Source organism: Ovis canadensis, chromosome 13 (assembly GCF_042477335.2).
Source record: "Ovis canadensis isolate MfBH-ARS-UI-01 breed Bighorn chromosome 13, ARS-UI_OviCan_v2, whole genome shotgun sequence".
Classification (NCBI taxonomy): domain Eukaryota; kingdom Metazoa; phylum Chordata; class Mammalia; order Artiodactyla; family Bovidae; genus Ovis; species Ovis canadensis.
The window spans coordinates 43,023,216-43,049,363 of record NC_091257.1 but is presented as its reverse complement, the minus strand read 5'-3'; the positions used below and the strand labels follow the sequence as shown (position 1 = coordinate 43,049,363).

At 48.8% G+C, this 26,148-nt stretch overlaps 1 protein-coding gene and 2 long non-coding RNA genes across 11 annotated transcripts in view; 1 reads left to right on the top strand and 2 right to left on the bottom strand.

Annotated features, from left to right (window-relative positions):
- Positions 1-21,112, top strand: part of FRMD4A (FERM domain containing 4A) — a 518,054-nt gene extending 496,942 nt beyond the window's left edge. For 5 of the 7 annotated variants that reach the window (XM_069547510.1, XM_069547509.1, XM_069547508.1 and 2 more), the window contains exons 19-23: positions 984-1,221; positions 1,980-2,147; positions 3,933-4,792; positions 7,334-7,430; positions 20,003-21,112. In XM_069547510.1, the coding sequence (XP_069403611.1) occupies positions 984-1,221; positions 1,980-2,147; positions 3,933-4,792; positions 7,334-7,430; positions 20,003-20,105 (1,466 nt within the window). In that variant the 3' untranslated portion in view covers positions 20,106-21,112. Of the gene's footprint in view, positions 1-983; positions 1,222-1,979; positions 2,148-3,932; positions 4,793-7,333; positions 7,431-9,037; positions 9,155-20,002 lie in introns of those variants that run through there. The other 2 variants (XM_069547513.1, XM_069547516.1) reach the window with 2 other exon arrangements.
- LOC138417420 (uncharacterized) lies at positions 10,277-21,325 on the bottom strand. 3 transcript variants are annotated; one of them, XR_011248117.1, is made up of 11 exons: positions 20,861-21,325; positions 20,506-20,660; positions 18,172-18,408; positions 16,967-17,073; positions 15,795-15,903; positions 15,069-15,141; positions 14,271-14,458; positions 13,982-14,129; positions 11,723-11,916; positions 10,653-11,169; positions 10,277-10,500 (listed from the first exon to the last, which is right to left on the bottom strand). It is a non-coding gene; the product is annotated as an uncharacterized lncRNA (long non-coding RNA). The 3 variants fall into 3 exon arrangements; XR_011248118.1 differs by lacking the exon at positions 20,506-20,660 and having other exon boundaries at positions 13,982-14,118; positions 20,861-21,025; XR_011248119.1 differs by lacking the exons at positions 14,271-14,458; positions 15,069-15,141; positions 15,795-15,903; ... (2 more) ...; positions 20,506-20,660; positions 20,861-21,325 and having other exon boundaries at positions 13,279-14,103.
- A 387-nt stretch (positions 21,326-21,712) lies between these two features.
- On the bottom strand, positions 21,713-25,178 carry LOC138417421 (uncharacterized). The gene is made up of 2 exons (XR_011248120.1): positions 24,824-25,178; positions 21,713-22,079 (listed from the first exon to the last, which is right to left on the bottom strand). It is a non-coding gene; the product is annotated as an uncharacterized lncRNA (long non-coding RNA).
- Positions 25,179-26,148: the final 970 nt, after the last annotated feature.

Sequence of the window (26,148 nt, the reverse complement as noted above, 5' to 3'; positions counted from 1 at the left end):
GCTGTCGTCTTATTTCTCATTGACCTCCAAAAACCTGGTGATTCTCAGGATATTTTCTTGGGAAATTCTTACAAAACTAGAAGCAATTGCACACCTACCACCCCCCAACCCCAGCCCACCATCACCACCACCACCACCACCGATCAGGGAAGAAGGAATTCCAAACACAGAACCGTATTAGAGAATGTTCCCATGAATTTAAGCCCATCCTGGGGAGGTCAGGGCATTAATGACATGGAAATATGGGATTGGCCAAAAAGGTCATCCAGGTTTTACTGTAAGAACTTTTTGGGGAAAAAAAAATTTTTTTTGGCCAATCCATTGTATTAAGTGGTAATTATTTATTTTTTTGCCCTTTAGGAAAACTTAAGGTGGTAAGGGGTGATTCAGACAGAAAACATGGAAGATCTTGCTCCTAGTCATAATGATAACTATAAGGATAATATTCGTTGTCATTGATGTGAGATGAGGCTGGCAGGGTACTTACCCAGTTGTCTTGGTCCTGCTATTTGCAGTCAGATCATCATGTTTTTATTCATTGCATGGGTGGGAGGAAATGCCAGAATTGCAGGGGAGTGGGGGCCATGTTTTGAATATCAGAGATCCCGCGCTGGTCTTGACCTCTGTGGACTGCAGTCTTCCGGGGAGGAAAGCGGAACACTTGAGGGAGACTCCTCTGTAAAGAGAACCTGGGGTAGGAATAGATTGTCCTTAGCATTGCGTGGGGTCAGTTTCTTCCCCATGTGCCAGACCCTGGACCTACCAAGGGGCATGACTGCATCACTTGGGCCCCCCACTCCCATCGCAGGTAGCTCCTTCCAGGGGCACTTTCCTTACTGATTTGAGGGGTAAAACAGCGGAACCACAGCTCCTGTCCACTGACCTCCGATGGCGGGGGTGGAATTGGGGTGGGCGGAGCCTGCAGGGGTAGGGGGGAAGGCTGCCCCTTGCTCACTTCTACTCTTTTTTCCGTCTTGGTGCAGAAGACTCTCAGGTCACCAGCACACTGTCCCCCTTACAGTCCCCTCACAAGGGGCTCCCTCCTCGGCCACCATCGCACAACCGGCCACCTCCCCCACAGTCCCTGGAGGGACTCAGGCAGATGCACTATCGCCGCAATGACTATGACAAGTCGCCCATAAAGCCCAAAATGTGGAGCGAGTCCTCGCTAGATGAGCCTTACGAGAAGGTCAAGAAACGTTCCTCGCACAGTCACTCCAGGTGAGCTGGGCCGGGAAGGCCACACGGAGTCACTGTCCACACTTGGACAGAATCCAAGGGCTAAGTAGCATCTGCGAGTCTCGGGTCCCCCGCACCCTGCATGCGCCTCCCCTGGGCTGCCTTCTAGCAGGGCTGCGCCACAGCGCCCTCTGCTGCCGACCTGCTGGAGGTACAGATTTGTCATTCGCAGGGAAATTTGGGGGTTTTGGCTCACAATCCACGTTGGCAGCAGCTTGCTTGAATGTCCTTAAATTCCATTGGAATTAATTAGGAAATCATAGGCAGAAGTATTCTGAAATGGCAAATGATAGTCCACACATAAGAATCCCAAAGTGGCTGAGAACCCTAAACCATCATCCAACAAAATTCTAAAGCCAAACAGCTGTAATCTTAGCTGTGTGTTACCAGTTCATTATTCAGCTGATATGGGAGAGGGGGGTTTTTGTCTGCCTCTCTGTTTTTCTCATTTCCCTTCATTATGCCCCGTAAAACTCCCAGTGGGTGCCCAGACAGGTACATATTTGTCTTACGGAAAACAGAAACTGTGGTTGAGGGCAGGGGCTTCACAGAACAGCGGCTTCATCTCACACTGCCCTAAGGCATGAAGGGTAAGGGATAAGGACGCCCACCCACTTCTGGGGGAGTCCTGGGCAAACTTCCCTGACCCTGAAAGGGATGTCCTGAGGCCACAGTCAGCAACCTCGGAGAAGGGGCAGTCCTGGCAGGCAGTGACCAGCGTGGCCTCCTCTGGTTTGCAGCAGCCACAAGCGCTTCCCCAGCACGGGGAGCTGTGCGGAAGCGGGAGGCGGGAGCAGCTCCCTGCAGACCAGCCCCATCCGCAGCCTCCCACATTGGAACTCGCAGTGCAGCATGCCATCCACACCCGACCTCCGCGTCCGGAGTCCCCACTACGTGCATTCCACGAGGTGAGTCTCCCCATCTCCCTCCATGGGCCAGATCCCCACCTTTGTAAAAATTTGGCCCCACAACTGGCCCAGGTAACTGGTGAACTAGAGTCAGGACTGGACCGATGAGGTAGGCTCTTCTGTAAGTGAAGCAGAATTAAAAAGTAAGCTGGCAGCAGAAGGACCCCAAGAGCCAAGAGACACATTATATCCCACTGTCTGCATCAATGGGGCACCAGGAGCTGGGTCGGAGAATCCCCCAGACACTGTGGATATGGAAGGAGCTTTCCCAACAAGAGCGGAGGCGGGAACTTGAGCTGGATTAGCAGGGACCAGAACAGCCTTGCCCAGAGGAGGTCCCCTTGTACCTAAGTTTAAGCCTAAATTTATCCTGGACTTCCTTGAATGCCCCAGGGGGTAAATTAAACAGCAAAAGGAAAAGTGAGTTTTCAGTGAATCCCACCTTCTTTTCCTAAAAAGAGGCAAAATCAATGCCATCACTCAATTTTCTCTAATACTTAAGTTCATAGGCACTGTAGTTCAAAGGACAGATAGTGTTATCTGCAGTAAGTGGTGAACCATTTATACAGGATAAAACTGAGCTCTCCAGGCAAGAGTCTCTCATCCATCCATCCATCCATTCATTCATTCACTCAGTCATACAACAGATACTTACCAAGTGCATCTATGTACCAAGTACCATTCTTGGGCACAGTGCAGGGGACAAAAAAGACTACACCGTGCTCCCATCAGACTGATGTTTTAGTCGGAAGAGAGTTCACAGTAAAGAAATGTCAGCGGTGATAAGTGTTGAGAAGAATAATGAGCAAGCAAGAAGCTAGAGAGTGAAGGGAGAGATTATCATTTAAATGAAACCAACAGAGAAGGCTTCTCTAATAAGATGACATTTGAGCAGAGACGTGGGTGGGATGGGTGGTGAGCTCTAAGGATATTCAGGAAACAAGAAGGTCAAAGAGCCAGATTCAGGCTTATACTTGGCATGTTCCCATGAGCTTGAGTGGAAGTAGGGGGTGGAACACAGAGAGGAAACTGAGGCCTGAGTCAAAGAGGGCCACATGATTGGGATTTCGCAGTCTACCCCGAGTGACAGTCACGGCTGGGACTCGCCTCTTCATGTACTTGGTTAACCCAGCCATGGTGAATTTCTGTGGAGTCCTTACACTCTGCCCCCATGGCCATATTGATGGATATTTATTGTGTGGCTCCAATAAGTGGAATGGATTATAACAAAGTAGTGGAGGAGTAAGTGTTTATTTGCCTCTTTCATTTTTAAGTGTTCCACGTGCCACCAGTCTTCCTTTTTACACAGGTGTTCACAGGGAAATATAAATCTATTGACATGGGTTTCATAATAGTACTGGGTGGAACCATATGACTGTTTCTGCAAGGCTTTTTTTTTTTTTTTTTAACCTACTAAAATGGCATTTCAGCGGCTTAACATAATGCTAAAACGGGGATAATCTTGATTCGCTGTGTCTATAGCTTCTTTTCTCATCTTTAAAAAAAAAAGCGGGGGCGGGGGCGGTGGGGGCGCTGGCTATTGGCGTGCTTTTTTCAGAAGTAACACCTGGGCACTGTCTCTGACCCCACCGCCCATTCAAAATCAAACATCAGAGCGGAGGCCTGGGGACCAGCCGTCCCCTTCTCGCCCTGCCTTCACCTGGGAGGGTTGGGAAGCACCGGCTCTTGGACTCAGTTTCCGAAGGCCCCGAACCGCGATCCCAGAGCCGCCAACCCCTTCCCCCGGGCGCCCCCAGACCCACCTCGCTGGTCCTCTCCCCGCAGGTCGGTGGACCTCAGCCCCACGCGGCTGCACAGCCTGGCCCTGCACTTTCGGCACCGGAGCTCCAGCTTGGAGTCCCAGGGCAAGCTCCTGGGCTCGGAGAACGACACCGGGAGCCCCGACTTCTACACTCCACGGACTCGTAGCAGCAACGGCTCGGACCCCATGGACGACTGTTCGTCGTGCACCAGCCACTCGAGCTCGGAGCACTACTACCCGGCGCAGATGAACGCCAACTACTCCACGCTGGCCGAGGACTCGCCGTCCAAGGCGCGCGCGCGGCAGCGCCAGCGCCAGCGGGCGGCGGGCGCGCTGGGCGCGGCGAACTCGGGGAGCATGCCCAACCTAGCGGCGCGCGGCGGCGGCCACGGCGTCTACCTGCACAGCCAGAGCCAGCCGAGCTCGCAGTACCGCATCAAGGAGTACCCGCTGTACGTGGAGGGCGGTGCCACACCGGTGGTGGTGCGCAGCCTGGAGAGCGACCAGGAAGGCCACTACAGCGTCAAGGCGCAGTTCAAGACCTCCAACTCCTACACGGCCGGGGGCCTCTTCCGGGAGAGCTGGCGCGGCGGCGACGAGGGCGATGCGGGCCGCCTGACGCCCTCGCGCTCGCAGATCTTGCGGACTCCATCCCTGGGCCGCGAGGGCGCCCCTGACAAGGGCGCCGGCCGCGCCGCCGTCTCGGACGAGCTGCGCCAGTGGTACCAGCGCTCGAGCGCCTCGCACAAGGAGCACAGCCGCCTGTCGCACACCAGCTCCGCCTCCTCGGACAGCGGCTCCCAGTACAGCACCTCCTCCCAGAGCACCTTCGTGGCGCACAGCAGGGTCACCCGGATGCCCCAGATGTGCAAGGCCACGTCAGGTGAGGAGGGACTGGGGACTGGGAGGGCGCGGCGGCCGGGCGCGCGCATGCTTGATCATCGGTCAGGTTGTGAACCGGTGGAGAGTGCAGCTTTTAGAGTTGGCAGTAAGGAGAGATGGTTAATTCTAGAAACCTAGCTGTGCGATGTGCAAGACCTTCGTTCCCCTCCTTTCCCATCCCTTCCATTCTGCCCTTGGTTTTGCGGAAGGAGGAAGACCCTGGAGAGGGTAGGGCGGTGCATCCGACACCCTAGCCCACCCACAGCGGGCTGCACAGTCTCCCATTTCAGCTTCCTAAGTTCTGGTGCCATCCACCCGTCCAGCCACTTCCCCTTGGAAGGACAGAGATGCAGGAAGTGGTGAAGTCCGTGTCTCCAGGTTTGCCCAGTCAAAGGTGCGCCTTTGCCCTGGTGAAGGGATTTGGCGGTAGAGAGTTGAGCGGCACACTTGCAGAGGAGAGCTCCCTCCAGGCGATGCTTGGTCCTGAGGCCCTGAGATTCGGCCAGTGTCCTCCGCCCCCCAGGTGGGGCAGACTGGCTGCAGAAAGAAGTGCAGTTCTGCCTGAGTTCCCCAATGACTTCATGGAACTCCTGACTGCACCTCAGTATCCCTTTCCAGTGATGTTATGATCTAACCAAAGTAATTTTTGTCAAGTGCTTCTGATGCCCTGAGGTTACACCTTCACATTTTCATCATCAGATGAAAGGTTACCTTATATTCTTGTACTTGGGCGTTAAGCAGTACCAAATCCAGTGAAAAAATGGAAGAAACCATCCTCCTCCTTCAGTTACATTCCTTTCCCCTCTCCATCTCCAAGAAAGAATAATGGTAACAACAGCCAGGATGTGTCCTGCCTTCTCCACATCCCTGAGGGGTTCTCAGCACCTGCACACACGAGCTTGTGTAGGTTATCTCAGTTTCCACAAAGAGGGGGGAGATTGTAGTGATAAGAGCACCTTTCTAGTTGGTGGATGGGTGCTGCTCATTCTTGAATCACCTGATAATGCCAATTTGAAAAAGAGAGCAACTGCATTCCCCTGGCTGTAGGAAAGAAAACAGGGGAGGACTTTGAGACATAATAAAAAATGATTCTCAGAGTAAGACATCAGCAACAAAGGGAAGGAAGTCCAAGTCAGGATATAACTTGGGACTGGAAAGAAGGATAAGTAAGGGCAAAAACCCAGGGAAAGAGGAGTGATCTTAAGGAAAACGAGGGGTCCCTCTTTGGGGAACTGAAGGAGATGCTTGGGGCCTAGGAAGGGCAGGGCAAAGAGGAAGGCCCGGCCGGCTTCTGGGTATACCAGGCCACAGGGCTCCTACATCCTCTCCCCAGCACCCCACTGACTCATGTATTAAGGTTCATCGGCCAAATGACAAATTTCAGAGACAAGAATAAACATGGTTCAAGCCATTGTGAGAGAACCATGGACTTCAGTGTCCTAAAAGCTTCTTCAGATGCCTCTGTCATCTGTCAAATCAGCCCAGTGACATTTGCCATCAACTTCTTAGGAGGATTTTGAGAATAATTGCACCTCATGCGAAGAGCTGACTCATTGGAAAAGACTCTGATGCTGGGTGGGATTGGGGGCAGGAGGAGAAGGGGACAACAGAGGATGAGCTGGCTGGATGGCATCACCGACTCGATGCACATGAGTTTGAGTGAACTCCGGGAGTTGGTGATGGACAGAGAGGCCTGGAGTGCTGCAGTTCATGGGGTTGCAAAGAGTCAGACACAACTGAGCGACTGAACTGAGCATTTAAAGAGCGTGTTTCCCTGTGACCCTATTAGGAGAAGCCTTGGTTGGACAGGTCAGGAGTGTTTATATTCTGTCAGAATTGTAGTGCTTTTCTAGTAGATTTGCTTTATCTGAACAGATTCGGTAAATCTTTTGAAACATATTTTAAGCTAAAAATTCTAGGAAGCTGTATCTGACCTTTCCTAATAAAAAAGATTGCCTCCCAAGGGAGCAAAGGGATGCATTTAAGTAGGATTTGCTTCCTAGTGAGTTTTCCCAACTAAGAAAATCCTGTCCCTATCAATAAGCTCCTAGTAGTCAAACTTGGATGAGCTCTGAAAAGCCCTGCCCCATTTGAAGTGTCCTAAATATGGTAAATGACAAGCCTGAAACAGCAGAGACTGCAAGCTCTGAGAACCTTTCTGGAGGTTCTCGATTCTGTGTAATGAAGAGTTTTAACCTTGGGGCCACATGTGGAAACTCCCTGGGGCGTATCTCGCTGGTGTCCGGAGAAATCAGTCATGCTGCACTAGGTCAGCCCAGGGCCCCCTCTGAGGACTGTGGGGACTGTCACCATCCTTGTGGCCACTTCCCAATGGCAAAGCAGGGGACCTGGAATCCCAGGCGAGCTCGACCCACATGGAGCTAGAATGGCTCAGGAGAGAAAACGTATTGGCCAAATGTGGGGAGAGGGGCCGATGTTTTCCCATCAGGACCCTGCAGCAGGTCCTGGGAGCATCTCTGGAAGGAAGCTCCTCCACTCCCCTGGGTCTGACCCCTGTTTTTTCTGCACCACCCACACGCAGCTGCCTTACCTCAAAGCCAGAGAAGCTCAACACCGTCGAGTGAAATTGGAGCGACGCCCCCCAGCAGCCCCCACCACATCCTAACCTGGCAGACCGGGTGAGTTCCCTTGGCAGACCTCTGATTCTCCCTCCCAGGTTCTGGAACCCTCCTCAGCCTTCTCTGTGGGTTAGAGGATAGCAGGTATAAGATCCTAGTAACAGAGAGTGTGTCAGCAGAAGAACGATGTCCTGGGAATGACGGACGGCACTGGGAAGCTCCCTCCTCTCCGGGGAGGCCCCAGGCCCTGCTAGTACCTCGTCACCCCCACCCCTTCCAGCATGGTCTCTTTATTCAGCTGATTCTCTCTACTCTCTTTCAAAGTTGGTGATAATCCCAAAAATGTGGAGGAGGTGAGTGCACTTGTTTGACCAGATGTCTGTGTTTGGCAGACATTTTTCAGTTTCTGCACATTTATCTCTAGTGATTTTAAGCCAGGCTTTGTCTTAGTGTTTGACAGGAGGGTTAAGATTGAGTACTTGCTGTGTACTCGAAGACCAGGAGCTTCTTCTAACCTATATCAGCTTATGTAATCCTTACTGCAACTTTGTAAGGGAAGTATCCAGGCTTTTTTCTGTTCTATAGATGAGGCTCAGAGAAAGTAAGTGTCTTTTCATCTTACACAGTTGGATGACCCTGGGATTTCAGCCCTGCACTCCGTTACCCCAAACCAAAGCCTTGTCTTTTCCACTAAGCCAGTGGTTCTTAAAATGCAGTACCCAGACGAGCAGCATAAGCATCACCTGGGGTACTGTTAGAAATGCACAAACATCTCGGGTCCATCAGTGACCCACTGAGTCAGAACCTAAGTCAAGGGTGGAGGACGCTGGCAGTCAGTGTGGTGATAAGCCCTCCAGGGGATTCCGATGATGTCACTGAACCACCCCACGCCGCCTCTTACTCCTCTTGAATTAAGAGCCTGTAGTCTCAGCTGCCAGGGTTCCCTGTCCACTCTCACTGGTCTGTTGGGCAGCAGCTACCCACTGTCCTTACTACACACCTTATAACACTTCCTTACGTACCATCTGCACCCCAGCTCTAGCTCCTGTGGTCAGGCAGCTGCTGCAAGGCTTCGGGCCCAAGAGTTTCAAGAGACAGATCCATAAGAGTGACCTTTTGTGTATACTGTACCTCCACTGACCAAGCCTTCTCACCTCAAGTAAGGACTTTCTGATTTCAGGGCGTCTGTCCGGCTCCTCCACATTTTCTGGGTCACACCCAGTCTCACCTGCTCCAAATGTATGACTGCCACTTGACTGACAGCAGGCTGTGGAGCTTAGGAGCACCTTTACCCTGGAGTGGGTCTGGGTGGCTGCCTATGTTTGATCACACACAGCTAGTGAGGACCCGAGACCAATTTGAAACAAAAAATGTTTGGTTGGTCCTTAAGCTCTTTTATCAGATTGGGTTGAATTATCATTAATGAAGAATAACTATTCTCTGATGTGATAAGAAAATGAGAAAGTGCCAAAGTCTGGCAGCCTTCCTAACAAAACCAAAGTGATCTTTGAGTCGTGCACGGGGTTGAAAATATCCTGTTTGTCACTAACACTTGGGTGCAGTCAGCTGGGCTTTGCAGTGTATGGATAAGCTACTCATCATGTCTGTCAGTTCCTCTCTTTAACATGCCCTCTCTTCTCTTCCTTTTCCTGCTTTCCTTGGTTCAGAGAAGCGACAGAAAACTCACCCATTATGGATGGGTCCGAGTCTCCAGCCCACCAAAGTACTGATGAATAGAGGTATCGTAAGGGAACGTGTTGTTCTTCCAGCCCTCCCCATTCCCTGCTCATGAGTCGGAGATCTCACATGTGGTGCGGGAGTTGCCTTTGCTCGTATGGATCATAATTTCCAGGGGGAAACATCTGAGTGGTGTGGAAGCTGTCATCTTCATGTCCTATCTCTAGACACATGTGGGACTCGATGTTTATGTGTCTGTTTCTACATCCCTGATGTTAGATATAGATTAGATGTTAGATATTCCCACCGCTCCTTCCCCAAAAAGACCTCAAAGTGTGTTTTAGACCTTCCTGGGCTCTTTGTACATGCAGATACTTGTAGAATCTTTTGCTGCTTTTAGTAACCAGTGTTTGTTGAAAAGAATAGCATCGTGCAGTTTACATCTCAAAACACCAGGGGCAGACTGAGTTGGTCTAGAAGCATCTATCACCCATGAGTTCCTCCCAGTGTTTTTTAGTGACAGCTGTCTACTCTACCAAATGCTGTGCATTCCAGCATGGGGTCCACAGACAAGCCTTGTCCCCCATGTCAGCCAGGAGTTTGTTAGAAGGTAGACTCTTGGACCTACAGAATTCAAATCTGCATTTTAACAGGACCCCTGGGTGAATCACCTGCATGTTGGAATTTGCAAAGCCCTGCTTCAGTGGGCATAAAAATGTGAACACTTGGTCTGGTTCCTATTCTTAAAGGGTGACAAAGTATTTAAGTTAATAGCATTTCAAGGGTTAACTAAGAAGATAATGATACAGCTTCTTTTAAAGCCACTTCCGAATGGTAAGTTTACTCAATCAAAAGATGGCAGTGCTAACTCTTGTAGCACTTATGTATTCAAAACTCTGAATTTCTAGAGATGCTGTGTGAACTTGGCTTCAAAGGCCCAGGGTGGGAGCAGGGGCTTTGACAGGCAGAGGCTGAGGAACACCCTTCCAAGGGCAAAAGCACAGATGTAGAAACAAGCAGGGGTGTGTGGGGGAACAAGAGAGTGCCTTTTTGCTGTAGAGAAAGAGCTAGAGCTCAGTCTGAAAAATAGGGTGGGGCAAACCCTCAACAGAAGGAGAGACAAAGAACAACTTTTGCTGCAGATGCCCTGAGCTGACAGATGGGGGAATTCGGAAAACGGGCTTAGCCTTTGCGAGGAAGGTGGTATTAAAGAACAGAATTCAACTGAGTAAATTTGAAAGATCCTACTGGCTTTATTTCAGTGATTTGTGAATCAAGGAGCTTCCAGTCCAGCAGAAAGCAAGGAGCTCCGAGATGCTGCACAAAAGGCAGAGACGTGTAGGCAAGCACAGGCAGTTACACCAGGTGAAGAGGCAGGCGGGGACAGCAGGTGTCTGGCAGGTGAAGTCGTCATCGTGTGGATTGGGGGATTCCATTCCTGGGGGAGCTGAAACTGTAAAGACAAGTCTCGGTGTGATGACGTGGAGCTTAGCCTATACAACTGCATTTCGGGTCTGCTGTTTTTAACAGTTCTCCCCTTTTCATCCAAATGATCCAAATGTAAGGCAGTAGGGCTACCCCCAGCTATGGCTCTGGGGTTCTTACCGGCTTTTTGCTGAATCTCTGTGTGGTCTTCACAGGTCATGACATTGGGTTCACATTCTTTCAGTCAGTCATTCTTTTCCTTTTCTGATGTTCTGTTCGAGGGAGAGCATGTACTTGGCTGCCTGTGGCTGCAAAGCTGTATTTAAAGGTTTTGAGAGAACACAGCACCCTACGGTGACTACTCTTGTAACCAGAATGACCCCCAGAGAACGACTGTGTTGGTTGGGCTGCTGGCCTAAGAAAGTGCTGGGCTTGTTCAGTAGTCTTCTGTGGCTGAGTCTCCCCTTCCCGCGAAATGTCAATCCAGGTACAGGGGTGTGGGTCACAGCACAGACAGCTCCTTGCTCGACTAGAGGCTGTCAGAGGCTTGTCTCATCAGGAACAACTCTGGTCAGTCTAGATTTTTTATTGGGCAGCTGTTGCTTTACCAGCAGGGTCTGCAGTATCTTCAGGAGGTAAGGAGAGATTGCTGATCGTGGCCTCCTTTGCATCAGCTCTTGGCCGGGGGATGAGGGATCTGCCAAAGAAAGCAAATTTTGAGATATCTGACTCCTGCCTGGGAATTCGTGTTGAGTCTGTGGCTCGGGACTTGGAAGGTGAAGCCCTGGAAGCCAGTAAAAGGGAAGGGTCTGTAGACAGCACAGGTGGCTTTATTCTGGTCTCCCTTGCCTGTGTCGCTTTCTCTGTACACAGCCTGGATGCAAGGTTCCCTGAGTCGATAACCAGAGACAGGAAAGCAGACCCCCGGGCTAAGGAGTGGGACTGGCTGAGCTTCTCCAGAGAAACCAAGGCCCTGGAAATCAGGGAGGAGCTGTGATGGGCACAAGTACGTGGTCACCAGCATCATAGTGTTAATCATTCAAATAGTCGTCTGGAGGTTTGGATTTGTCCCCCTTTGCAGTGGTCTGAGATGTGGGGACAATGGCATTCTCTCTCCAAAGCAGAAGGATGGACAGAAGAATCATAAAAAACCTTCACAGGGTAACAGTTAAGAAAAGGAGGGTCAGAGAGTGAAGGAGGAATGGAAAGAAATGTCCTTGATCTGACATTTTGGGAGGAAGCAGTCTTACCTCTGTGGTGGCCACTTCTCTCCCTAGTCAGTTTGGTTTGAGATTGCCAGCTTTTGCACAGGAGGGGAGGGACCAGAAGGTAGGTGGAGCCTTCATCTGTTGTAACGTCTCTACCCAAGGTTTGATGCCTTGTGATTGGGCAGCCATGTGGCCATCAAGAGCTCATGGTAGGTTACTTTCCATGAATCTCACTTCTGCAAAAGCATTAGGGTAAAAGATCTGTCTGTAAATAACTTAAAAATGCTCAAATTAACAATGTTGTGATAGTTTCAGGTGGACAGCAAAGGGACTCAGCCATACATATACTACATGTATCCATTCTCCCCAAACCCCTCCCATCCAGGCTGCCACGTGACACTGAGCAGAGCTCCCTGTGCAGCACAGTAGGTCCTTGTTGGTCATATTGTGTGATGGATGTTGTGTACATGTCCACACTGATGGACAGTGTGTACGTGTCCATCCCAAACTCCCTATCTATCCCGCCCCCTTGGCGACCTGTGAGTCTGAGTCTGTGAATCTATTTCTGTTTTCCAAGTAAGTTCATTTGTTACCATTTGATTTTAGATTCCACACATAAGGGATATCATAGGATATTTCTCCTTCTCTGTCTGGCTTACTTCACTCAGTGTGACAATCTCTAGGTCCATCCATGTTGCTGCAAATGGCATTACTTCCCTCTTTTTAAGGGCAGAGTAATAGCCCATTGTGTGTATGTTGTTCCCCTGTTGATAGACATTTAGGGTGCTTCCTTGTCTTGGCTATTATAAACAGTGTTACAGTGAACACTGGGGTGCATGTGTCCTTACAGATGTTTTTCTCCAGATATGTGATACACAGCATTTTAAGATAACCAGAATTATGATTGATAACATTATACCAAGATAGATTTCTAGAAATTTCACACAATTTCTAGAGTACTTAATTATATTAATAACATGCATCCATACAAATAACCTAAAAAGGTCTATCATCAGTTAGTTGACAATGTGTCCTGTGTACCTAAACAATAAAACTAATTAGTATAACATTTTTCATAAGGTAAGAGATCCTTTGAAGTCTGATTTAAGATAACCGTAAGGAAATGGGGTACAACGGTACTACAGTTGACAAGATGTGTGTGTCAACTTGGGCAAGTTGAGTTCTAATCAGAGAAAGGTAAAAAGAGGCACCGGGAAGCTTGGCTGCAAAAGTTTTAACTTTGTAGTTGACATCGGTGTGTATGATCGCACTAAGGATAGGGGAAAAATCAGGTTACAGGCAGACCAGGAAGTTGCCAACATCATGGACAGATTGGAGTTTTAAATGGCAGATCCAGAGTCTGAAAGGTCTCTTCCCTGGGCAGTCAGTCACCCGGGAGACACAGGCAAGGCGTTATCCTCCTGATCAGGGAGCAACAGAAGCAGGCAAACAGAAGAGAAAATGGGTACGTGGAGGAGTCTGGTTAACTCATTATTGACCAGGGGAGTTTTGCAGAAACTAATGCTTGTGGCTGGTGACCTGGCTGGCCAAAAACTGTTGTGTCACTAACACTTTATGGGTTATTACATCTGACACACCTGTAAAGTCTTCTAATTTTCATGCAATGTTGCCTTCCATCCACTCTTCTGTAGAAGCAAAGGAGCATTCTCCAGCACTGTGAGTTTCATGTTCACTTTCTTTATCAGAATCAATCACTCAGGTTTTTTGTCTCCTTGTTGGTCTAATTAAATGTCTGAATCAGAACTATATTCTGAAGAACTACCATCTTTCAAGACACTAGTATATATGTCACTTGGACAATCAGAGGAAATACCTGCATAAAACTCTTCACTCAAAATTTTGCAATGTGTCATTTTTTAAAATGTCACACTTATACACAAGGTGGGAACAGAAACCTAACAGAGCAAAATGTGATCACGATGATCACAAGTTTTATAATGAACCCTTGATCAATTTTAAGCTCTAACAGTTTCTCACGGTGATATTAATTGTGTCACCCTCTAAAAGTGTATTGATATGTCTCTGGTCAATAATGTGTTAATAACCCCCCCTCCCCCGCCCCGCCATGAATTTCACAGTAAAGGAGAACAGTGGTAGAAATCAGGTTACGCAGGCCTGGCCCGGCGTCTGGGGACCGCTGTCCACGTCATCTGCTTCTGCTGCCAGGAAAGCCTGAGGCTGAGATCGCAGACGGCTCTGCTGTCCAGTCAGGTCCTGTGACTCCTTGTAGGTGGGACAGAGGTTTTCAAGCTTAGCTGTGCAGGGACTGGTGAGCAGTACCAGAAAAGGTCATTTCCCAGGAGAGGAGCAGGAGTCCTTCAGCTGGTGTCTTTTTCAGTGGACATCTTCTCCAGCAAGTAGTGGACGAGTGGTGTCAGTGGCAGGTTGTAATCTTGTTCAGCGTAAGTTTCTTCAACCTGAGGAGGAACTGACAATAGATGACCAGCAATTTTTTGATAGGTTCTGCTGGGTAATGTGAGGGTCAGAGTGCGGAGAATGAGGCAGAGGGAGTGAGCCTCTGTTTTCCGAAGGCAGGGGCCCTTAGATTCAGAAGGCCCAGGGACAGCACCTTGGTCACCTCCTCACTGAGTTTTAGTGATGTCACCAGTCTTCTGTCCTGTCCTGGAGGCAGCCTGTACAGCAGAAGCAGGGACTCTGCAGAGTTCTTAGGCTGTGCCAGTGAAGTGAGTCTCAGTCACTGTGCAGAAATGATGGGGGTGCCCCACACAGGGAGGATGTTTTGAAGTCATTTCTTTGCTACAAAAGAGGCAGCTGCTTATCAACAGGAAAACGCTTCTACCCAGAGAAAAACATACAGCTCATGACCAATACGTATTTCTCCGTTTGTTTATTCGTTGTTAACAATTATGTTTAATTAGAAATTTTCTCTAGCCATTAAACAGCTAGCCAGTGTCTTATCTTTTTATGGACAAATTTTATAACCAAGATAACATGAACTTATTTGACTAGTAAACACAGGTAGAATCAAAATTATGTCTGCATTATATCAATATTTAACATACCTACTTTGATCAAACCAACAAACATAAGATAACTCTTGATTTATCCCATATGATGTGAATTTGAAAATTTCTGAGTTTTAGAATACTTCATTTGATAATCATTTTTCTTTAAGCCAATTAGATGCATTTTTTACAAACTGATTATACAGTACCCATCAGAGGCAGAAACACATTACAAACCTACCATGTACATACACAAACATACAGACAGATGCAGAGGTCGGGAAGCTTTGGTTTTAAAATTTTAGCCTTGAGACAGGTACAGTAAAGCAGAACTTGCTAGTTTATAGAAGAACTGTTTTATCCAAATCCTGTTTCTGGACATTGGAGTAAGTTAAACTTACCTGCTCAAAATGGGAGTTCCTTCAAGGACTTTTCTTTCTTAAATTCAGATCTTTTACAATGTCTGCAAGCATTCTGAAGTGAAAAGAGTATGTTTGGAGATTGATAGAATAGGTGGCCTTTGATTTGCTTCTAAACCTGCATTTCTATTTTTGTAAAGACCAGGTTTATAAGACAAAGGACAGGTTGCACTGTGAATGACATTACAGGCTGTCCCATGCCTCCAACTATATCATCTTCTGTTTGCTTCTTTAGATCATGAAGATTGACTATGATGGAATTCAAAAGATTCCTATGCTCCAGATTTAGAGCTTTGTCTTTGCAATGTTTTTCTTTCCCTCTGGGTACACAGTTCCATTTTGACTTAGGAACTTTATCCCCAATAGGCTCTGAATATCAGACCATAGAGCCATTTAAACAACCTTTTAAATATCTTGTCAGGAGGACAAACAATAAATATTCCTGGCCATACTGAAAGACCTCATGGACGCAAGAGGCATTCCCAAAGAGGGTGCCAAGGATACCACCCTCCCAGATCCAGAGCCACTCCCATAACCAAAAGGGAAGACTCCGTTCCCCCTAAGGGCTGGCACCCATCAGGCAGGACCTCAGCTACAGACAGGTGCAATTTACATTTCTGTGGTATTCGCCCAACCTGAATGGCCCCTGAGAGAGAAAAGATCAATCAGTGTGTCTGGATTTGGAAAGGGAGGGATGTGAAAGTTCACCTTTCTCTCTCAGCTGGCCGTGGCAGGCAGATTCGGGAGAACTGACTCTGGTCAGGATGCTCACCCTGGCTGTTGTCTGCCGGACTGACCAGGATCCCATCTGCAGGCTCTGGAACAAGTAGGGTTTAGAGTGTAGCTTCACTAGCTACTGAGATTCCGCAAGGTTTTCCATTAATTTTATTATTAGTTTCCCCTTGGCTTTGGAAGGGAATAACTGGGAGCAGTTACAGGAGAATCCCATGAAGTCCCATCAACCCTGGGAGAGCGCAGGGTGTGGGGGTGGGGTGGTTCCCCAGGGGGTGGGGATAGATTTAGGGGTGTCTGTACAAGCACTAACTTGACAGGCTTTTGTTACAATCTCGCAGTCTCTTCAGAGTGGAGAGAGAATGCAGACAGAGGACAAGCGGAATGAATCCAAGAGGATAGAGGGGAGTGGGAGGAGTTAAAGTTTTACTCTTACTTTAGGTATCTCTTGTGTCTTTAAGTTTTTTATTAGCCTTTTGCAGTGAGTTTCAGTGAAGCTATTTGGGAATTTTGAAGCTTTTTGCAAGCTTTATCATACCGACTAAACTAGGCATCCCACTCCACTTGTTTGATGTGGACTCCTGAAGTGAACAATCTTGTGTAACAAGAACATTCCTCCTGGTGACCGCCCTTATTCTAGTTTATCTTCAGTAAGAGCAGTCCATGTGCAAGTGGAGAGACCACAATGTTTTTTAACATAAAACTGCTGGGGGTAGTTCCTAAGGTGGTGGGGGGGGGAGGGCACTCCTAAAACATTTAGGTGACTGGGATCCATTTGTGGAGTTTTTCCTAGAGCAGAGAAAATCCTCGACAGCCTCAGAGGTAAACTGAGGGCCAGGACTCGGGTCTGACAGTCTGTCTCTCAAGGATACGTCCTTTTCTTGGTAGATGGCCGGGTGCCCTGTATGTCAAGACCCCTGACCAGGGCTTCCTCCATACACTCAATTTTCTTGCAGGTGGCCAGTGACCTTGTGCCCCTTCTGGGCCGTGACCACATTTTCCTATCTGGGAGCCTGGGCTCTGGAGATGGTTGTCTCTCATCAGGTGCTTGACCCATGCCCTCCAATTTTTGTTTTTTCTCTCAGAAAAACTACATGTTTAAATGTAAACCAAGTGCACTCTAATTCAGAAACTAAAAAAGTACTCACCAGAAGGACAATCTGTCTTTGTCCAAATCCAGAATAAAGTTGGAGAGAACCCAAAACAGAGGAATCTTGGACTCTGAAGTCCTCTTGGGATCCCAAGGCTGTCACCGCTGTTAAAAAAAAAAATTCAACTAAGTAAAAATCCTGTTGGCTTCATTCATTCAAGTTGCAACCAATTCCTTGGGGAATTAGAAACAGTCCTGTCTTACAAACCTAGTCTCTACAAGAACAGAAATACAGCTCTAGAAGCCATTCAAAGCTCAACCAACCTTTTATCAATCCCCAGGCAACCCCTCTTCATCTCAAAAGGGGGGAGGTGCAGACACTGTAAAAGACCTGGATTTAGGAAAGGAAAGTCCTTCTTGGAGGAACTCCCATTCTTTTCCGGTGCCTTTGAGATGGGAATGTTCCACCTGGTCTCCTCCAGGAACTCTAACCCAGGCTAGCTCTTAGAAACTTCAGGGAGGTAATTCTTATCAGAAGGAAAAAAAGAGAAGCAAGGGTATGGGGAGCTTAGGTGAATGAAAAGCCTTAAGTGTCTTCTCCACAACTGAGCAGCTAACCTTAATTTATTCCAGCTTCCAGAAACATGACTTGGACCCAACTGTTCTTTTATAAGGGCTTCCCAGGTGGTGCTAGTGGTAAGGAACCCATCTGCCAGCACAGGAGATGTAAGAGACATGGGTTCGATCCCTGGGTCAGGAAGATCCCCTGGAGGGGAGGGCACAGTAACCAACTTAGCATGTACGCATGTTCTTTTATAAACTAGAGGGTTTTGCATAATAGCACCTGCCTCGCGGCTAAGGGCAAACAAGGAGCTTGCCGGTTCTCTTTTCATCTCTGCCTTTCCTTCCTGCCCCTGGTGGTCACCTCCTCAGGAGGAAGTAGTCAGCCTTGTACTGAGAAAGCCACTTGTCCACACTCAGTCACTTGCCCATCTCTGACCAGTGACTGGGGTTAGAGGACTCCACTGGTGCCCCTGGGCCACTTGGCTCCCCTCAGTGAGGGTAGGGCGGACACACTGGTGGAGGGCACCACCAGATCAACACAGAGAGAGAGGGCTCGCGCCCCCCCCCCCAGTAAACAGCATATGTCCACGTGGGGTCCAACCACCTTCTGCCATGGAAAGTCTCAGGCACAACGGTAAGGTCAGTTGTGTCAGGAGGAGAGTGTACAGGGTGGGTGTGATGGAGTCAGCCACTTATCACCTGAAGACAGTGATGATGGCCAGTTCCAGAATTGAGGACCTTGGTGTCACTTTGCTTCTGAAGCCACCTTTCAGCATATTAACTCCAGCATACATTTCAGGGGATCCAGGCACAGGACTCTCTTTAAAGGCCACAGAATGCTCCCAGAGGCCTTGGGTCTTGCCGCATTGATGGGTTTTTTAAAAAAGCCAGATGAGAAACCTTCACAAAATCCAGAATGCCTTCATCCCCTTGTTCCTAGAAAAATGACAGAAAATCAAACAGAAAAATGGTGATAATGGCTTATTCTCAGTCATAAACTGGGATACGACATTGTGTGTAAGATGCTCTTAAACCCACTGTTGTCTGCATCTCCTCCTGCCCCAGCACTGGGCATGGGAAGGGTCAGCAGTGGGCAAGGGGAGAGATCCCCTTCTGACATTTTGCTGTTTCCAGACAGGTGTTTCTACCCCCAGCAGCATGTGCTCTGGGAGGTCAAACTCAAAAATCCAGCCTGAACACCACCCAGACCTACTAACCGAGAAGCCCCGACCAATGTCACTCACAGGAATGTTACTCAAAACCGAAGGCTGAGGTTAGAGGCCTGCAGGTTTGGAATCAGCACAAGTGAACTCTCTGGAGTTACTAGAAGTAGAAGCTCAGCACGAAGGGAAAGCACAAGAGGTGATCCAGGCCATCCTGCCTACGGCTGCTTCCGTACAAGGCGCGGAGGTCAGCCGTCCCCACATCAGGGCCTGCGGAGCAGGACAGGAGAGGAAGGCAGGAACCCTCTCCTCAGGTGCCAGGGTTGCCTTTCTGAGCCAGCCTCTGGGAGCCTCCTGGGCAAATTCAGGCCTATATTCACTGAGATGAGGTGTGATCTTCATCTTGCCCTGCAAGAGCTGGCTCAGGATGAGTGCAGAAGGACTGTTTTTCCAAGGAATGATTCCGAGTAATGGTTCTGGGCTTTGACACAGCCCTGTGATGGCCTCCTGATACATAAGAACTACAGCTGACCCTTGAACACCACAGATGTGAACTGCACAGGTCCACTTACACTCAGATATTTTTTCCAGTAAATACACAGCCAGCCAGCCCTCCATATCTGCTGAGCAGGAACCGCAGATATGAAGGGGCCACTGTCCGTACATCAGGGGCTCAAGCAGCCTTGGACTTTGAGATCCAGGGGGCTCCTGGACCCAATTGCCTCCAGGTACCCACGGATGACCGTACCTCCACCCAACCTGCATCGTGACACGTACCTGAAAATCTTTAACGGCCTTTCTGTACACTTTCCTATATATTTTCAACACTTTTTTGATCATCACACAATACATGTTATCAAGTAAACAGCATTTAAGACTCCATTCAAAAATATCACTGCAGTTTCACTACAGAGAAACCTGCCACTTCAAATGTGCTACCAGGACAGAATAAAAATCTAGTAAACTTAGTTATGCCTGGAGTCTGAGGAGGACAAACCAAGCAACTATCCCGAGAAGAAAAGAATCCTAAGGACTCCAGCCCAAGAGGTTCTAGGCCTTGGCTGCACGGAGAGTCACCTGGGGGCTTCGAAAGCTCCTGCCACACAGGCACACCCAGACCAATTAAGCTAGCGGGGCCCGGACAGGAGTGTTTCGAAGGTTCCCGGGTGATTCCCACATGCACCTGAGCCCGAGGACTGCTGCATGGTCGCTCCCTCTCCCTCCACAGACGGGCAAGGATGTTTCCAGTCCCTGAGCGTCTGCTGTGCACAGCACTGTCGCAGGCCCTGTGAACACGTCCTTCTGAATGCAGGCTGCAAAGTGTCATTCCCCACTAACGGTCTCCTCTTCTCCTTGGGTCCCTGCAGGAGCTACGGTGACAGCTGTTTCCTGGACTCCTCCCTCTATCCAGACCTAGCTGATGTCCAGTGGTACGGGCAGGAAAAAGCCAAGCCTGGGACCCTTGTGTGAGCCCGCCGGCCTCCACCTGACCGCCTCGCCACCATTCTGAGATCACCTCACTGCCTCTCATTTGCCTTACCCAGACACACTGTCTCCCTGCACCAGCTTCAGCCCTCAGCACTTTTTTTCTCCTGTCTCCACAACCCCTCACCCTCAAAAAACCTGACTGAGGAGACATTCTGGAAGGTTCCGGTCCCACTGTGTGTCCCCTGGCTCTCTTGCCCAGAGAGCCAGGCACCAGTCCTCAATGGCATCTTGGTGCCCCCCCACCCCTCCGTGACAGCCCCCAGGCCAGGAACCGGCGGGGAAGCTGGTTGGCATGGATTCCTGTGGACCAGTGGCACTGGAGAGACCAGGGAAGGGACTTAGTACAGGGTGATCCAGAAAGACTAGGGAAGCCGAGGCCCACCTGTAGGCCATCCAAGCATGTTGTGAAGAGGCTGCCTCAGGGGACTATTCAGCTGAAATATTTCCTAGGAGAAGTGGCTGTTGGGGGAGGGGAAGAACGGAAACAGGAAGCTGAACACGTCAGAGATGCATCCGAGGATCACAATCAGTTCTATGCTGCCAAAGATTTAAAAAAAAAAACACACACAAAAATTAAGAGGGCCCAAGAGGAAGACATTCCTTCTGCAATGAAATTTCTTAAATCCTCAACTGCTACCACATCCCACACGTGGAAGTCGACCATCTGTGACGTGTCCCCCTCTGTAACCCTTCCCTGAACATTCACCTCCCTCTCCACCGAGAGCCTGAAAACTCACCCAATGTGATGGGCAAGTTGGAGAGCCCCCAGCTAGCATTGCTGACTTGGATCTCCACGAGCTTGGCCACGAAGAACAGCCCTGTAGGGAGCAACAGAGAGTCCACTCGGCCCCAGTCTGCGTGGGGGCTCAGTCCAAGACACAGAGCTGCTTTCTTCTGGGGATCTGTAGGAAGCATAAGGTGATGGTTGCCAAAAGTGGTTCTCTCTCATTAAAACAACCAGTAAAAATGTATCCTATTTTTTCGCACAAGGTGTTTCATTTGATTTTTTACGGGAAGCCAAGGGAAAAAAGCACATTACAATCCATTAAAGTATTTACCTGTCATGGCCCATTTTCTGTTTGTTAGCACTTGTGTGACAGAGCTCAGATCCGACGTCTCTCCGCACCCGGTGACCAATGTGTCACTTCTTCCAAGAACCCAACTATGCCCTTAGATAGGAAGATTGTACTCACGTGTCTACTAGCTGGCAGGCAGAGCAGGGTTGAAAAAATAATCGGCTCCCAGAGGGCCCGGATGCCTGTGACACCATCAGCTACCTTAATTATCACATTGGTCTGCAGATACCAAAAAAGGAAGAGAGAAAACAGGTGTGTGGGAGCTGCCCGTTTACATGTGTGTTGAGCTATGCTCAGTACACAACTGGAAAGCCATCTGTTTCTTCAAAGGCCTCGAAATACTTTTCTAATACTAACAAGTGCACACTCTGAGTTGGCTTGTTTCAAATGGCACAAACACGGTCTCCACAGAGACGGGACGCTGTGCTTACCTGGCGCAAGTGGGGGGAGATGCGGGGCGGGGCGGGGGGGGGGTGGGATTAATTTTTTTCTCACTTATAATGACTCTTCCCATTGGAAAGGCAGTGGACAGCCAGACAGGAGCTGGGTTGGCTGTAGATTTGTGGGTAAGCAGAACTGAAGCTAGTTTTAGCGTAAAAAGAAAAGTTTTTTGTTTTTTTTTTTAAGTGTATATGTAATCCAAGAATAACAATAGACTCTACCAGACCAGGAGGGTAGGAATGGATACTTACTCAGTGGTTAAAAACGCAACAGCCGCGGTATTTCACCCGCTGCAGCTCGGGAAGCACCGTGGGACTCCTCTGGGGCACGAAGCAGGCTGGGGCCAGTCAGGACGGTTCAGGGCCTGGCTCCTTGGCTGCGTTGGTGATACCAGCTTGCGGAAGGGAGTAATATTCACAGAACACTCTGGGGGTAGACCCTGCAGGGTAAATAAAATTGATGATAATGTTATTAAAGGATTCTGGGGATTGACATGGGGGGAGCAGTGTTGCTCTTACTTTTGACAGTCAAGAGTTAGAAACAGCAAGTTTTTTCCCTTCCCATTTGGAAACAAGTCTCTATGAGGCCAGATTCTTTCTCCCAAAAGAAGATGCACAAATAATCAAACTGAACTCTGAGCCAGAGTTAAAAGTCAAAAAGGGAACTAGAGGAGGTGACGAGCTTCTATGGCTACAGGGCATACACATGGACACTAGTTTGAAATCAAGTTGGAAGTCAACTCGATCTTTAGCCCAGCTGGGTGATAAGGAATGACAAAAATTCTCTCTCAACACGTGGGTTTGGGATTCAGGAGGCAGAAAGGAGCAGAGGTGGGGGAGGGGGGTGGAATTACAGTTCAGAAAAACATCCCTATAGTCTGGTAGCAAAGACAGAGTTTAAGTAAAACAGGTTTTACTGTTGAGCTGCATTCGTGTTCCTACAAGATGTACATAAAGTGTTGGTCCTGTGAGACTGACATGATTCATGATCAGTGTGGTGGGAAGTGATACAGTTATTGTACACAAGCACTGGCAAGCTCTTTGTATTTCCCTATTTCTTTAAAGCAAACTAAGATGAAACACGAAACCCTGGTCTGATATAAAGTCCCTATTGGATTCTCTGGATACGTGTAAGAAACTGCCTGTTTAAGTCAGAAGGCTGGTGAAAACACCTACATCACACTTTGTTGTGAGACAGGTGGGTTTTTTACTTTTCTTATATGCAGGTGAGTGTTGAAACTGTTCAAATTCCACTTTGTTTTCATTCAGTATTAGTTTAGTTCTTCATAGAGCAAACCCCATCCAGGTGCTATCAAATGACCAGTTACTGCTTAATTAACTAGGTGTAAAGTTTTACATATACATTCATGTCAATAGTTTATTACAAGTTGTGTAAAACGGACTCTAGTTTAATAATGGGGAGGAAAGGATTAGGTTGCTCCTGAAACTGACTTGTAGAGCATGTAAGATGATTTTACTGGATTCTGTTCATCTGTAATCAATGACAAAGATGTATGTTGTAGACAAAGTTGCAGAATTAAAAAGAAATCTGCTTTTAATTTATTCTTTTTGTATTAAGAATTTGTATAGTACCTTTACATTTTGCAAAACAGTGTTGTCAACACTTATTAAAGCATTTTCAAAATGAAAAGATCTCAGCTGCCTCTTGGACATTCTGTTTGTGTCTGACTGATCAATGCCTACGCCCGCTCCGGGGAGCTGTATGTAAATCGGTTGCCTGTGTCCTCATAGGGCTCCCTTTCTGACAGGCCAACTGAGGAGATGGGCAGGCAGCTCAACCTCTTTCCTACCACTGCTGTTCACTGTACCACAGCTCAGACTCTTTCCCTCACCCTCCAAATCCTATCACCAAAGCAAGAGCCCGCTGGGCCCTCAGGTACAAAGCCCTGCACTGAGGGACACAGCGGTAACGGGCTGACTTAGTGGAGCCTTTGCTGCCATCGCACCCTGGCCCCCTAACCCACACTGCACCTCCTCACTAGCACAGAACTAGAAATCTGACAGGCAAAAGCACTCCAGGATGGACAGCCTGGCTGAAGCATCTGCCGCCAATGTGGGCTAACCCTCCCAAAAAGGGAAGCTAGCCACTGAGAACGGACTCAAAGTGCGTCTGTCTGGAAGCGAGCCCATCAGGACAGCATCTTACACCGAAGCCTGTGTGTCCTTGGCAAAGCTACCAGGGCCTCCTATCAAAAGATAATCAACACTGATTTCCAACAAACAGGATCTTCTGTTAATAAGTCTTTTACATGTAAACATGTCGCTGCTCAGGAAATAAATCTACTGTCTCCTATTAAGCTCTATCACCTGAAAGCAACCAACCCACAGGAAGATGGAACTTTCCCTTTTCACACACACACACACACACACACACACACACACACACTCCCCTTACACTGTGACAAGGCAATCCCAAAGAGTCATTATTTTGGTTACTAGAGAACACAAAGTAAATAGCTGGTTCCTGTAGAAAGCATTAAAAATAGCCAGGTCTTACTCCCAAAATACCAGTTCAAACAAGCTCAGACATGAAATTCCTCTAAAAAGAGGAATATCAGAGAAGCCCTGATGGGGGTCAGCCAGCAGGCAGTGGCCACAGCTGAAGTCAGCCTTTCACTGCATCTTCTGCAGTGATCCCAGGTCCTCTGCATCTAATGGAAGAAGGTAAAACGAGTCCGGTAGATAGGAGATAAGCAAGTGTGTCAGTGGAATCCCTCAGGTATCTCTCGTTCAAGAGGCTGCCTGGTGAGACAGCAGAGACAAGCTGACCGGACAGAGGCACGACCTCGCTGCCTTGCACAGCGTCCCACTCCCAGCACAGTCAGTATCTACCCAGGTAAGAGCTGAAGGGCCTGTACTGCAATTCACGAGGATGAACCTGCAGGTCAGCAGGTTAGCTGATGAGGTGCATCCATGTGCAGCTGCACCAAAATTTATTTTTTCATCAGAAACCCACTTTGCTCTCCATAAATCTTTATCCCCATAAACAAGTAGTTTCCTTTTTTCACCCATTCATCCTATTTTCCATCAAACCCTTTCCAATAATGCTTCCCTTCCTCCCACTCTACCAAAACCCCTCTTATCAAGGTCAAGAATGACTCTCCACATGCAAGGGTTAATTCTCTTAGGTGGTTAATTCTCTTAATTCTGTAAGGTGACTTACCAGCAGCACTGGGCATGGCTGATCCCTCTGCTTCCTTCATGGAAAGACTCTTGTCACTTGAATCCAGGACAGGACATCCTCTGGTTTTTCCTCCTCAATACAGTTGGGGCTTCTGTCCAGCTCCTTGATGGCTTTTACTCCATCTCCCCGAGGTCTACGCGCTAGAGTGTCCCAGAGCTCAGTTCAAGCTTCACTGTGCAGACACTTCCTGTAGCGGCCCATGGTTTAAAATGTCATCTGTGTGCTAAGGGCATCTGTACTTCTCCCTGGACCTCCTCTCTGAAACGTGCACATCCTGCAGCCCACTCAACAGCTCCACACAAATGTCTAGTGTGCTAACACGTCTGGAAGTGACTTTCTGAGCTGCCCTCCAAATCCGCTCCATCACTGACCTCGTCCAGCCGAGTTAGAGGCACCTCCAGTCTCCCAGGGCTCAGGCCCAAATCCTTGGACTCACCCATGATGACCTCCTGTCCTTGTCACATATGCAGCCAACCAAATGGATGTGAAATCCCTGCCCTTGTTCTCTTGGGGGAGAAGGGAGACAGATAATAAATTATGTAACACATTAGAAGGTTGGAAGAAAGCACGGTTGGTCAGTGGAAGATTCAGCCTGTGACAGGTGGGGATACACCTTTCCTCCAAGTAAGGTAAGAAGAGGTGGTGAGTGTGGAGGCAGCGGCAGACCTTAGGCCTGCGTCCGTGTTCCACCTGCTCTGAGGAAAACTAGGTGAGGCCACCTTCCAGATGACAAGGGAAGGAGGATCGGGATGCAGCGGTCACGGGGAGAACAGCCCCGAGAGGAGAGGGGGTGGGGCACGCGCTCCAGGCCTCCCTTGGCGCCCAAGGACACCGGACACGGGGTGGGAATCCCCTCCAGTGGCACCACGCCGGGCTGGGGGGTCAGTGGAATGAGCCAGGCCCAGATGTGTGGGGCAGTGTGACCGGAGGACAACGGGGAAGAGAGAAGACGGTCCTGGTGAGAAACTGGAGTGACGATGATGGACTCCAGATGGATTACGGAGAAGAGCAAAGCCAGGAAGACGCCAAGTAAGTAAAAGGAAGCGGAGGAATGAACAGAGAGAAGGTGTTGAAGAGACTGAGGCAGAGAAGAGAGGGAATTAAAGGGAGAGGGCCCAAGGACAGGACTTCACGACCAGACAGGAGGTAACACCAGTTTCCCCAGCATCTTGGTTCTTCACACTTGGGGTGAACCCCACGATCTGGAAGCAAAGTCCACGTGTGCTGGAGGGAAGCCAACCTGAGCTGAAGGCTGTGGGAAGGGGACCCATCACACTTCCCCTCAAGCAGGAACCAGAAATCTG